Source organism: Canis lupus, chromosome 5, assembly GCF_048164855.1.
Source record: "Canis lupus baileyi chromosome 5, mCanLup2.hap1, whole genome shotgun sequence".
NCBI classification, from domain to species: domain Eukaryota; kingdom Metazoa; phylum Chordata; class Mammalia; order Carnivora; family Canidae; genus Canis; species Canis lupus.
In genome coordinates this window covers 29,083,783-29,098,123 of record NC_132842.1, presented here as the reverse complement: position 1 = coordinate 29,098,123, position 14,341 = coordinate 29,083,783, and the positions used below count along the sequence as shown (strand labels likewise).

General features: G+C 39.9%; 1 protein-coding gene across 1 annotated transcript in view; it reads right to left on the bottom strand.

The window, feature by feature from the left end:
• ITIH5 (inter-alpha-trypsin inhibitor heavy chain 5) overlaps positions 1-14,341 on the bottom strand; it is a 75,089-nt gene that overhangs the window by 23,774 nt on the left and 36,974 nt on the right. The window contains exons 6-7 of the mRNA XM_072825885.1: positions 9,210-9,379; positions 8,409-8,525 (exon numbers count right to left, since the gene is read on the bottom strand). Of these exons, the coding sequence (XP_072681986.1) occupies positions 8,409-8,525; positions 9,210-9,379 (287 nt within the window). The remainder of the gene's footprint in view (positions 1-8,408; positions 8,526-9,209; positions 9,380-14,341) is intronic.

Below are 14,341 nucleotides of genomic sequence, written 5' to 3'. Positions count from 1 at the left end.
TCATTTGGCCTTCCTACATCTTCCTTTCCTGAGATCCTTTATTTGCTCTCTCCTCCAACCAGCTCGCTGCTCCCCTGACGCCATTCTGGGTTCTGCTGGCCTTGTCTGGCATTCTTCCTGGCTGCTCAGTGACCTTCAGCCTGCCCTTCCTTTGACCCCCATCACATACAAGCTACTTTCTCGACATCCTAATATTTTTACAGCATCTCCCCTCTCAAACTGCGGCAGAGCCATATGTTCTTGAAGAACATGGCTGGAATAAAGGTCATGACATCACTGGACCTCACAGTCACCAACTTTCTCCTGCTCTCCTTACCACCACTGTCTCCATGCTGGCCCTTGGTCTGTCCCAACCAAATCGTGAAAGGAAAGAAGTCTGCATCCCCCTCCATGCCCACGGTGTGCGTAAGTTAAATAATAAATCATGAATAGTTAATTCTATGCATCAGAGCAGAACAGCTCCATTAGTTCTTCATGACACCAGCTGCTGGCTGGAGCCTCTCAGCCTTAGGGCAGCTGACATCCGCGTGCACTCACTCACATCACGTCATTGGGGCATGAGGACAAGTAGAGTCTGGAAACTTAAGAGGTGGTCTAATGTTAGGGTCTATGTCTAATGGTACAGTGAAGAATGGTATGGGGAAGAGCTAGTGGAAACTGGGCTTGAGGCTGAACTTTTCTTCTTACTGTGTTCTGCATTTTAGCATAGTGATGTCACCTCCCTGCCCCTCACCTTTTCATTTATAAGAAGTGGGTAACAATGTCCATTTCACTGGATTGCTCAAAGATTCAATGAAAAAAATGTACATAAAATGCTTCGAGTGCTTGGTATGTACTAGGCACTCCATGGCACATACTGTGACTCAAAAGCACACACCACATTTAATGTTTATGTGTTGGTATGTATTTCAGCAAAAATATTTACCTACTAGGTGTGAGAGACAGTGCTGAGAGCTGGGACTATGTACTCTAATGATCAAAAACAAGATGCTTCCCAAATTCATGGAGCTTACAGACAGGCTGTTTGCCTACAGGGCTGCACATAAAATGCCCACGTGGCTCTTAGACACTGAATTTTGGATGTGAAGACAAAACTGATGTCCTGGAGCAGGAAGTAAGCCAATGAATGAAGTGCAAGCAACGTTCACCTTTCCCCTCATTTTAATTTGGCATTTACAGATAAGAAACATTATGCTTGTTCTCTACCCTCCAAAATTGACAACTAACTTCAATGGAGAAAGGAAGACACACTTCCAAAAGCTACATGGGAATCTATGATTGGCACGGAAGAGCCCAGATTATGGGAACAAGTCTAAAGAAAGTTCTAGCATGAAAGGCACCTGGTAAATGATACACTAGCCAGTGCCTGGTTCTCAGAGAGAGGCCCTTAGCCAAGTTCCTCAATATGAAGGTGAAAGTAGATCTAGTTACATAGACTAGGGAAAGGGAAGAGAAGAACATGTAAATCTTGGTCAAGGACAGATGTATTTCACATATATTCTCCTTCATCCTCCCGAGGACATGGATGTTAGCTAGTTTGAGCACTTAAAAGCATGAAACTAATAAGGAAAAAAAAAAGGTCTAGGTTGCTCACATTTTCTGTGGCTCTTCTCAGCTCTTCCTCCCACTTAGAGGTTTTATAGGCGGAAATCTTGCCCAACCCAGCACCTGGCCTCGCTCTCAACAGATTCTCCAGCAAACATAGATGGGATAGAAAACAGAGCCCAGTCAGGTGCCAACAACCTGCAGGAGGCTCTGTAGCTGTTCCCAGGCCGGCAAAGTCCAGCTCCCATTCCCACTGGGACCAGGACCAGAACCAGAAAGTTCCCAGGTCCTGGCATACCCTTTAGTGAGTGTACATTTTAAGGTTAAAGGATCTTATACTTATTTATAAATCAGTTGTTGAAATTATAGTTATTAAATACCAACTGTGTGCCCTTCACTGTGATGAGCAATGTGAAGAACTTCGAGCCCATCAACAACAAGAGGAGCCAAGAACCCCCGGTGTTATAGCGAATGATTTTTCAGAGGATCTGAGAGGACCTATGACTAATGTCTGATGTTACCGAAGCCTGCTGACACATCGCGAAAGCGCTGTGTTTGGGGTAATCATCCTCTTCACCAGTGGCCATGATACTGTGTACAAGGCTCTAGAGTCCACTAAGCTTTTCAGTGAGTGCTGTGGTCTCCGAGGAGCTGAGAGCTGCTAAAATCATCAGCAGTTTTTAAAACACTCCAAGGCAGCAACAGGCTTTAGAAATTGCCTAGAGGCTTCTGACATGTGTTTGGCTGGTCTAGGGTGGTTCTCCTGGAAAGAGGCCATGCTGTAGCTTAGAAGCCAGCAGAGTGCATGCCAGACTTTCTTCAGTGCCCAGCAAATAATGGAATTTTAATATCCAGGAATGAGGGAGGAGGGGAGAAAAACAACGGGAATGACGTGTATCATTACACTGCTCTTGCACAGTGCATGGAAATCCCTCCTGACACGCAGCCTTCTTCACTGGGTCTTGAAATGTCAAACTGCACTCCCTTTGGATCCCCATGCAACTCTACTAGTGTACATGAGAGCATTGTGTCATCACACCATTAACTTGCACCAAGAGGTCACACCATCATGGTCTGATTCATGGGCCTCACATTCAGACCTGGCTTTGAAGCCTGGACCCTGCCATTTACTAGCTGAGTTATTCACCACTGTAAAGCCTCAGTTTCTCCATCATTACAATGGGGATGACAGCCAAATTATTACAAAGATTAACGATCCTTTTATCCAATAACTCATATAATACATTTAGCATGATGCCTCCCATGTTGCAAATGTTCCATGTTGTATTTTTAAGAAGTGCCCAATTAACAGTGAGTCTAGGAGATTCTGATTTAGTTCACCGGTTTTCTCTGAACAATTTGGGGCAGGATTTATCTTTCCGGGGGTCTAGTAAGAAGATTCTTGACTGTTCTCCCACCGGAAGTGAAAGACCCTATGGCCTGGAATGAATTGGGTTTGAGGTTTAAGCCTGACATGACTCAGACAGCTGAAGATGTGAGCCACTCAAGCTGCTATAGCCTTCGGGTGGTTTCATGACCTTTGTGTGAAGATGCAGAATGGACCGTGCATTTTTATAATTTTGGCATTTCTTAATATTTATTGGGAAATAATTTAAATATTATAATTTTGTTGGATTCTACAAATGTATACTATGGAAGATGTCATTGTAAGTAATTTACATTATTTAAAGTTGAACAATATGAACACAAAAATAGTATTTTTTAATTTGCATTTTTTAGTCATTAGTCCATTTGACTCTTTCATAATCTTACTGAATTTTATTTCTCTTTTGTAAATTGTTTCATTTTCTTTGCCCATTTCTTAAATAAGATTAATATTAATTGACCTGGAATTGCTCTTTATATACTAAAGATAAGTTTCTCTTTGCTGCATACACTTTTCCAGCCTTCTGTTTACTTTTATTCTGTTTTTGCTTGAAACAAAAGTTAAACATTTTTTATATAGCTAACATTACTGATTTTTTCCCTTTATAATTACTTTTCATTGCTGTTAGGTTTTAAAAATCTTTCCCTATTTTAAAACTAATTAAATATACCTATTTTCTTACTTTTGGGTGTGGTTCATTGATTACCTTTTGCTGCTTAATCCATTTGGAATTCTTACTCTGGTAACAGTTTTAAATGTTAATGAGTTGGTATGGCTTTTCTAGAAAACATGGTTTTAATATCTGTAAAAACCACAAATTAGTTGGTTTTCCTTGCCCCAGTAATTCCACTTCTAAGAATCTAACTTAAGAAATGATTGACATGTGGTCAAAGATTTCTACATGAAGACAGTCATTCCAATGCTGTTTATAATTAGCAAAAGAAGGAAATAGCTTGAAGTCTCTCACGGGTGGTAGAGTGAGTCAATGTTTTTCAGCAGCACTCTCCAATACAGAACCACTAGTCACACGTAGCTACTTAAATTTAAATGCATTAAAATGAAATAAGATTAAAACATTTCAGTTCTGGGCAGCCCTGGTGGCTCAGCGGCTTAGCGCCGCCTTCAGCCTGGGCATGATCCTGGAGACCCGGGATCGAGTCCCACGTCAGGCTCCCTGAATGGTGCCTGCTTCTCCCTCCCTCCGCCTGTGTCTCTGCCTCTCTCTCTCTCTCTCTCTCTCTGTCTCTCATGAATAAATAAATAAAATATTTAAAAAAAAAACATTTCAGTTCCTCAGTTGCATTAGTCACATTTTAAGTGCTAACAGCCACATGTGACTAGTGGCTACCACGCTGGATGCTATAGGTATAGAACATTCCCATTCTCAAAGGAGTTTCCACTGTACAGTGTTGCCTTATGGCCATTAAAACAAGCTTTTTAAAAACAAGAATATTTAATAATATCTGATATATTCATAATACAAGGGTAAGTAAAAATATAAAAATACAAGATATTTGGTAATAACACAAATTCATAGTGGCTGCAATAATTTTAATTATCAATACCTTCAACAAGTGATTTTTTTTTCCCAGAGGAAACCCAAACCCTGGTCTCATGAAGGTCATTGTCTTAAAGAAAAAGAAAAAAGAAAGAAAATATGAAGATGTATAGGTACTTAGAAATTTAATGACACACACAGAGAAACCTAGTACATGGCACCTACTCAGTAACTGCTAATTAATTCAAAATCCAAATGGGAATTACCACACTGAGTGATATGCAAGACCTAATTAACACTACATTCAATGACCAACAGTGGTCTCCAAGAAGCCACGACTCTGCTTTTGTCAGCATCTGTTATCCACCCAACAAAGTCACAAAAACGATAATGGCACTTAAGAACTTGGAGTGCATAAAGCAAAGAACTTTACAGAATATTCAGTAAATATGAAAAGGCTATGAGGCCTCTCAAACATCAGTAGAAAATTAACCACTACAAAAGAATATTTCATGTACATGTGATAAAAGAATATTTCATGTACATGTGATTAATCACTTTGGGAAACATTGCCCATAAAGAAAACCTGCAGGTAATTTCATACCCAACCTTCCCACTGTGAACTAAAAAAGCAATATACAAAATATATTTTTTAAAAAATCTTGAGAGTATCAAAATAGTGAGAAAAAATATCTGGGAAAAGATGAAAATTTAAAGCAGCAGCCTCAGCATTTGGCAACACTTTTATCTAAAGGATGTATGTCAAGGACAGAGAAGTATCTGAGAGGCTGAGCACCACTTCAGTGGCTTAGAGGGTCAAAAGTTGAAGTCTAGAGCCCACCAGAGATAGGTGCTCTGGTAAATCTCTACATTTTGTGCTATATAGAAATAAACCAATCTTTAAAGGACTGAAATCCAGCTTTGAGCCATCTGAGCTTCCCAGAAAAATCTCAAGCCCTGAAAACGGACTAAAATGATCCCAGATTGGGGCACCTGGGTGGCTCAGTTGGTTAAGTGGCTGACTCTTGATTTCAGTTCAGTTCATAATTGCAGGGTCGTTGGACAGAGCCCTGCATCAGGCTCTGCACTCAGTGGGGCGTCTGCTTCAGGATTCTCTCTCTCCCACAATTTGCATGCTCACTCTCTCTCTTTCATATAAGTAAATAAATCTTCGGGAAAAAAAAATGATCCAGTTTATAATCCCCCATGTACCTGACAGAAACACCCCAAACTTCCTATAGCAGAAAAGTTCATCATCCTAGGCTTTCAACTATTTCTACAAACAAATGTTTGAATATGGGGATCCCTGGGTGGCTCAGCGGTTTGGTGCCTGCCTTTGGCCCAGGGCACGATCCTGGAGTCCCAGGATCGAGTCCCGTGTCAGGCTCCCGGCATGCAGCCTGCTTCTCCCTCCTGCTGTGTCTCTGCCTCTCTCTCTCTCTCTCTCTCTCTCTCTCTCTCTGTCTATCATAAATAAATAAATAAATAAATAAATAAATAAATAAATAAATCTTTAAAAAATGTTTGAATATGTTCATAATACAATCAAAAATGACCAGTCACACAAGGACAGAAAGAAAACAATAAAAACAACTCATAAAGGGACTCAAGCTCGGAATGATCAGATATGGGCTTTAAGATAACTATGTCTATGGTACTGGAGAAAAAGAAGTGTTATTTAAAACTTTGTGAAATAACTGAACATTCTAAAAAGTGACAGAGCAGATTTGAAGAGAACCAAATGGAAATTCTAGAACTAAAAAACACAATAACTGAAGTAACTCAATGGATGCATCTGAGACCACACTGGACATACCTGAAAAGAGAATCTGTGGCTTGTACCTAGGTTTGGAAGGACGTATGAAAAGGCAAAAGCTGGAATAAATAGAAGAAAGCACAGGATACAGGATATGGAGAGATTTTCTAATGCTGGAATCCTTTAGGATTAGGATTAGGAAAAGTGAGCCAATGTGATGTCAGAAATAATGACTGAGGATTTTCCCATGAATCCACAAATTCATGAAGTCCTAGGAACCTCAGGCAAAAATTTAAAAAAAAAAGAAAGAAATCTGCATCTGAAATCATCATATTAAAGCTACAGAAAACTTAAGATTAAGAGGAATATTTTAAAAGCAGTCAACAATAAAAGATGACATTTAAAGGAACAACAGTTAAAATGATTACCAACTTATCAACAGCAACAACAGAATCCAGCAGACAATGGGATCTATCTTCAATGGAAAGAAAAATCATTGTCAATGCAGAATTCCATTCCCAGTAAAAATACCCTTCAAGAATGAGAATGAAATAAGTCATCTTCAAACAAGCAAAAACTAATAGAATTCTTTACTAGCAGACCCACATTTGAGAAGATACCAATGAGTGTTCTTTAGGGGAAAGAAAAGTAATCCCAGATGGAAAGTCAGAGATGCAAAATGAAGGAAAAGCAGGCAAAGTGGAGAAGTCAGCAGCAGCTTGAATTCTGCGCAAGGATGTGGTGTTAAAGAATTACATGGAACTGACTCGCAGGGAGAAGTTATCTTGCCCCTATACAAGTTAGAAATCATATCTAGCAAACTTCTGGAAAAAAAAAAAAGTTAAACCCTATTTTTGCATGGAATATATTTTTTACTCTTTTGGAGTGGAGAAACATAAGATGCCATGAAGAAAAAAATCAACAAGTTCTACATGATTTGTTAAATTCAAATGGCCAAAGAAAGAACTTACAAAGTAGTAACTGAGAGAAAATATTTACAATAGTTTATCCGCTAAGATCAGGTTCGACTGCATATTGAAGGGGATCTAGGGGTGGAAAGAGATAACATAGAGGTTTCCTTTGAGGTTTCAGGTACTATTAAGCCACATATGTATTATTAATTAATAAAAATAGATAATGAATTAAGACAGAAAAGCTAAGACAACTGTTTGGAGAAGGTAGCTATTATTTGGTCTGGCAGCCAGTAGTTTTTTCTGTTTTCTGTTATGTGAGTTGAAACTATATTATAAAAACACATTTATGGGGTCCCTGGGTGGCTCAGTGGTTGAGCATCTGCTTTTGGCTCAGGTCGTGATATCAGGGTCCTAGGATTGAGTCCTGCATCAGGCTCCCCGCAAGCAGTCTGTTTCTCTCTCTGCCTGTGTCTCTGCCTCTTTCTGTGTATCTCTCATGAATAAATACATAAAATCTTAAAAACACACTTGTGATATTTATGATACCAGATAAGGAATAGTTCTTTCCAGTGGTTTGTTAAAATAATTTTTAATATTTGTATTTTCAGTATAGTTTAATATTTCAGCATAGACTGCATGTCCCTTAATGCCCCCCATCCTTAGAATTTTAACTATTTATCCTAAATGCCATAAGAATATCACTCCTGAATTCTTGAGATAGAATTCCTTTGTTCTAAGGGTAGGCCAATGGGGCTGTCAATGGCTCTGTTCCATTGCTTTGAAAGGACGTCATTTCCAAACAGAATTATTCCATCAACAATAGTGCTGTCGAGTGTCCCTATCAGCATATTCCTGTCTCACATTTTCTACTCTGACAGTCCCCTTTATTTCAAAGTGTTTCTATAGTATGTCCCTCTGTTCTCTTAAAACCACCATCCTGGGGACACCTGGGTGGCTCAGTGGTTGAGCATCTGCTTTCAGCTCAGGTCCTGATCCCAGGGTCTTGGGATCGAGTCCCACATCGGGCTCCCTGCATGGAGCCTGCTTCTTCCTCTGCCTGTGTCTGCTTCTCTCTGTGTTCTCTCATGAATGAATAAATAGAATCCTTAAAAAAAAAAAGACTACCATCCTAAAATGACAGTTTATGTCAGTGACTGAACTGGATCAGTTCAGGAAGGTTCTGCTGTAGGCAGGAATAGCTGGATGGTAAAGTGGACATTTGGCATCAACTGAATTTTATTCACAGAGCACATCATGGTTCCAGGCAAAAGCGAGAGAGAACGAAATTGTCAGTTGACCTTCACTCACCTGCCGGAGCTTGGTTCCTACCATGGAGGCACTGCTGTCAAGCACAAATACCACGTTCTTGGGTAAAGGAGGTAGGTCTCTGGGGGCAAAGTAGTGCACAAAATAGCCATTTAGAACCTGGTGGAGAGAAGAGAAAGTAAAAATGGTAGTGTCCAGTAAACTACTTAAAATGGACAGTCTATATAACTTCCACAAGTCAGAGCACAAAACAGAGTCTGGGCAGATTCCACACTCAGAGCAAAAGTACCTACTGTCCTGATCCCTCCAAGAGAACTAACTGCTAGTTTAATCTGTATAAAGATAAAATCCTCCTTTTGTGACTTAATCACTATGTTGACTAACTCAATTTTAATTATCCCTTTATGGCCCTTGCCACTTGGAATTCCTGCTTCTGTCAATACATGGTTTTTGCAAGTTGAGATGTCAAAGTTGTCTACATTCTGGATGCATGCTAACACATTTTAATATTCCCACCCTGTCTCTGGAGCATTAAAACCTAAAGGGAAATGAGCCATGGACCAGGCTCTCTTAATTAAAACTGAAGATGAGCTAAAACTCTAACTTCATCTAAAACACCACAGGGGAAAATTACATTACAGATTTCATTTGCTCTCCAGATTACTGAAGCAGGAAATAGGAAGGGAACACCCTTAGTCCCCTTGGAGACATATTTTAGGTTCAAACCAATTTCCAGGAACCAGAAAGTTTTCCCTCCCTTAGGTAAGAACTGGGATCCTTCATTCTGAATCTAACTAAAAGTATCAAGCAACTAACAAGAAATGGCAACCACGAGCCCATTACCTCTATGTCCCCAATGCTCTGTTCCCTGTTGACATCATATCTAATGATGAAATCTCCTAGAATGCCATTCTGGGCAATCTTGGCCTGTTGTACCACACTGGGCTTGAAGGTGACTTTGGCGAAAGTGTCGTTTTGGTTGATAACAGTAGAAGGAGGTGGCCCAGAATCATCTGCAAGCAAGATGTAAACATAATTCACAATGGCACACATTAACACTTTTCAGAAAAGAAGCAGGGCTGTTCTGCATGGGTGCAGAGGGCTCAATTTTATCAGTTTCAGGTTTATATTCCATATGAACTTCACAGACTTCATACTGATAATACATCACAGTACAAGAGATGTTAGAGATTTCACCTTTATGTCTTCTTTTTCATCTTTTACGTGAATTTTTTAAACACACAAAAGTAGAGAGAATAGAGATGAACCCCTGTATCCTTTCACCCAACTTTAACAATTATCAACCTCTTACCAGTCTTTTGTCTCTGTTTCTTTGAATCCCCTCACCATCTCTTGCTATTGTTTTAAAACAAATCCTAGGCATCTTATTTCATCTGTAGATACTTTGGAATGTATCTCTAACTATAGGAACTTTTTTCCACATAACCACAAGTAATAGAACCAATGCTCCATGCCATACTATCCCTGAATATACTCAATCTGTATTGGAATTCTTCTGATTCTTTAGAACAGGTCTTGATATGGCTGATTTGTTCGAATCTGGATCAAAAAAAGACCACATATCACATCGGGTTTATGTTTCTTAAATCTCCTTTAATCTACAAGTGCCCCCTCCCGCTGCCTTTCTTCTAAGGCTACATAAATGTGTTATAAAACTCTGGTTTTCTTGTCCCATGGAATTTCTTACATTGTGCATTTTGTGATTGTTTTCTTGTCCTATTTTTTAACTTGCTTCTCAATTTCCCTGGTTTCCATCCCTGGTTCACACTGTCACATCTGGGGGATCTAGAAAAAATACGAATATCCAGGCCAAGAGCTCATTTAATTGGTCTGAGGCATAGTCTGGGCATCAGAACTAAAAATCTCCAATATGGGTCTAGTGTGCAGTCAACGTTGAGAACCACAGCTCCATCTTCTATACTTCCCTGTGTTCTGGGAGGAAAGTTAGAGGCTTGCTTAGACAAAGGTCAGTACTACTAACAAGAATACTTCGTGGGTGATGCTGACCGCTTATCCTCTTTCACATCAGAAACACAGTGTCTACTTGTCTGCTTTCAGCTGTAATAAGAAAGATGGTGAGCTCCCAGATTGTCAATCTGATCACCCATTATAAAGCTCCTCATCAATCTCTTACTTCATAGGTTTACCAGACACTGACAATGTCTGTCTGGCTCCACTATTTCATTAGAACTGCAAAAGGGTGGTGTCTAACTCTATCACTCCTTCCATATTGAAGTCTTCCATAAGAAACACCTTCCCCCACCAGTCACCCAGTTGGCCTAACACACTGCTTGTCCAGAAAGTTGATGGCTCTTAAAAAAAAATTTCTCCCAAAGTTTCCCCAGCATAAATCTTTGAATATGAGTTAGAATTACAGAAGGATAAATCCATAAATGGATTTTATATGATTTAAGAAAAATTAGTGGGATGACAGAGTAAGTAAAGCAAAAATAGCCCTTTTTTTTTTTACTCCTGACCTTTATTTCCTATTAGAAAAGAAAATTATTTCACAACTACCCACCTTTATAGATCCAAACTCCACCATGTCTATATATGTAATAACAGAAATTCAAATTTTGTAGCTCTGCATGCAACAAGAGGAATGTAAAAATAAAGTGGAGGATACATAAATATTAGTATACGTGGAGACTTTACCAGGATACTGAATCAAAGCCAGGCTTAAAACTGCTGCAAAGTTTCTGATCTTTTTTTTTTAATCTATCCAAGTTGACACCACACATAGAGTGAGCTGACCAGCAATCTTCCATCCCTAATTAGCTAAATAAAGTAGGAAACAAGGCATAATTTGCCCATGGTAACTTGTACTCAAGAACGAACTTCCTCTTGTAATGGTTTATTAGACATTAAAGTCAAAGGAAGTTTGGACATTTCCTTCAACAGGACAATTATTTTTCAGAGGCAATTTAGGTGTAACCTTAACAGGAACCACAGGGCAGAGCTAATTCTTCTATTATTTGCACCCACCAAGGGCAGAGGATTCAGAAGTGACCAGAAAGCCAGCAAAGAGGAGATTTCATTCTTCTAGAAGACAGCTGTATGAAAGATAACATGCTTCCAAAAGATCTGCCCATCTGAAGGAGCTGGGAAAATCTCAACAGCACGTTGGCAAGTGTCGGCCTCCAGTTCACCAGCATGGTCAGTGATGCCTGAGACCCACTCAAGAGGAGGAAGGAGGAAAAGGTTGAAAATGAAAAGGTCTTTAAAAGACCTTTAAAAGAGAAGGAAAATGTATGCTCCTCAGAGTCACTCTCTCATTGGTGATTACTGGCAAAGCACCAAGAGTGACAGACATGATAACACACCTGAGAACCCAGAATCATGAATGAGTCAGATGGACCTGCATTCGATACTGGCTCCATCTCTCATGATCTTTGAGGCTTTGGGCAAGTCACTAAGCTTCAGTTATCTCATCTGCAAAATGGATTTATGGTCTACCAAACTCACACTATTGAAAAGATTAAGTGATGCAATGGGCAGTAGTCCCTCCTTATCCCCACCCTTATCCCTGGATATACTGTGCTTTTTTTGAATACATACATATGACAAAGTTTAATTTATAAATTAGGCATAGTAAGTGAATTATGACAACAGTTAATAATAAAATACTATTCTAAGAATGTACGCAGTAAGAATTCAGTGAATGTGGTCTCTCTCTCACAATATCTCCTTGTGCCATCCTCACCCTTCTTGGATGATGTGAGATGATAAAATGCCTACATGCTGAGATGAGGTGAGGTGAGTGACGCAGACCCTGTGAAAGAGCATGAGGCCACTACTGCCTTTCCAACCATATGTCAGAAGGAGGATCATCTGCTTCCAGGACCATGGGTGACTGGGGATAATGGTGACTGAGGAACATGAAACCATGGATATAGGGGAACTACTGGACTGAGGCTATCCTGAATCATGGTATGCAGTAGTGCCAGCTAATGCTATTTGTAAACCTTAAAAATATACAAAACAGAAGAAGGGCCAGGGAATTAAATGTAAGACAATACAACAGATCAAACTTGAATACTATACACAGCAAGAACTACTCTTGTCTATCCAGCATCTCACAGTCATTTTGAGTGGGAACATAGATATAGAAGAGTATACTCTCCATGCTTCCATTTACATAAAGCCCCAAAGCAAGCACAACCTGTCCACGAGACTCAGAAGAATGGTGAAAAATGGTACCTACTGGGGAAGAGTACGGGAGTCTTTTGGGTGGTGAAAATACTGTGTTTTGGCCCAGAAGTAGTTGTCTGGGTGTATACACATGTGAAAATTCATCAAGCTGTACACATGAGATTTACACACTTTATTTTACGCATGTCCCAACTTTATTTTTTTAATCTAAACTTGTTGGGAGTTGGATGGCAAAAGAGAATGAACAGGCATTCCCTAGTATGGAATGGAACAGCATTATTTGCCAAACAGAGCCTATCCGTTCTTTTCCTTAGGATAAGTCTGTTAGTGTAGGCATTTATAAGGGGATTAGGTGTATTCAGAGTAATTCCAGCTGGCAGAATTAGGACTGGGGTAGGGTTACTGGGAAGCATTCTTTGTGCAGCATCAATAAGTTCTAGGAAAGATGTCCTGAGGGCAGAGGCAGCAGCACAACCCATCTCCCTGGAAGTGTTCAGGCAAACTCTGGATGGATTGATCACCTGTGGGGATGGTGCAGAGCACCTGTCATGACGTGGTCTGGGGCCAGCAGCAGCAGCATCTGCAAACTTGCTAGAAACACCAATTCTTGGGCCCACCTAGAAACTCTGAATCAGAAACTCTGGAGGTGGAACCCAGAAAGCTGTATTTTAATAAGCCTTGCAGGTGACTCTGGTTCCAGCATGGAACCAATGGTCACGTGCCTTTGGTGTATGTAATTAGGTGTCACTAGATTATCCCCAACTTTAAAATTCTACGTTGGATTCAACCCTCTTTATACTATCAGCATGTACCTACTTTTCCTTGTTCCAAATCTCTCTCATTGAAATGCTCTTTACAACTCCCCTGAATTAATACCATTCATGGTTGAGTGAAAGTGCTGAGGATTAAAAAGTATAATTTCTCTCTCCATAATTCATTTGACTAGGCTCTTTGATATAAGCCCTGAGAAAGATAGTGTATTATTATTTGGGTTTCCTATTGACCTCTGATGTTTGCTAGTTCATGATGAAAATTCATAAGATTCTTCTAAATGGGCTTCTTTTTTAAGCCCAAAGAGTGGGTTGATTCCTACTTTGGTTAAACACCAAGACGCCTAACCCCTGAGGCTGACTGGTACCCATTAAGTACCAGACAGTCAATGTGATCCAGTGACTTTTCCACAAACTAGCCAAAAAAGAAGAAGAAGAATATGAAGAAGGGGATGTAGTAGTAGTAGTAGTAGTAGTAGTAGTAGTAGTAGTAGTAGTAATAGTAGTAGTACTAGTAGTAGTAGTAGTAGTAGTAGTAGTAGTAGTAGTAGTTTGCTGGGAAAAATTCCAGAGCAATAACTCTAGAAAATAAAAATCCTCTTTTTTACTACAAAAGGAAAAAAACCTTTTCATCAATGAGGCTAATCTAGGCTGCCCTGGAGTTACTGACCAACATCCCAAACCAGAATAACATTGTTTAGCTTCTCCTTCTGTGAGTTGTGGCTCATACTGCTGACAGCCACAAAACAGCTCCTGAGCACAATGAGCATGATTAGCAGGCCCTGCACAGTCACGGCATGTGTTCTCAACACAATGAAGAGTACAAGGGAAGAGGCTGGGAGCAGACCAAAAGGGTGAGACTCTGACCTACTTTTCTAATGAGAACCCACATGTCATTTCCTTCTCTTGGTGTTCTCTCCTCTATGCCCTCTTGGTTAGGGGAAAGGAGTGTGGTACGCAGTGATTTCTCTGATTTGGAGGAAGCCCCATCTCCTCATGCCATCTGTCTATTTCAATGCAAGCATCAGTCCT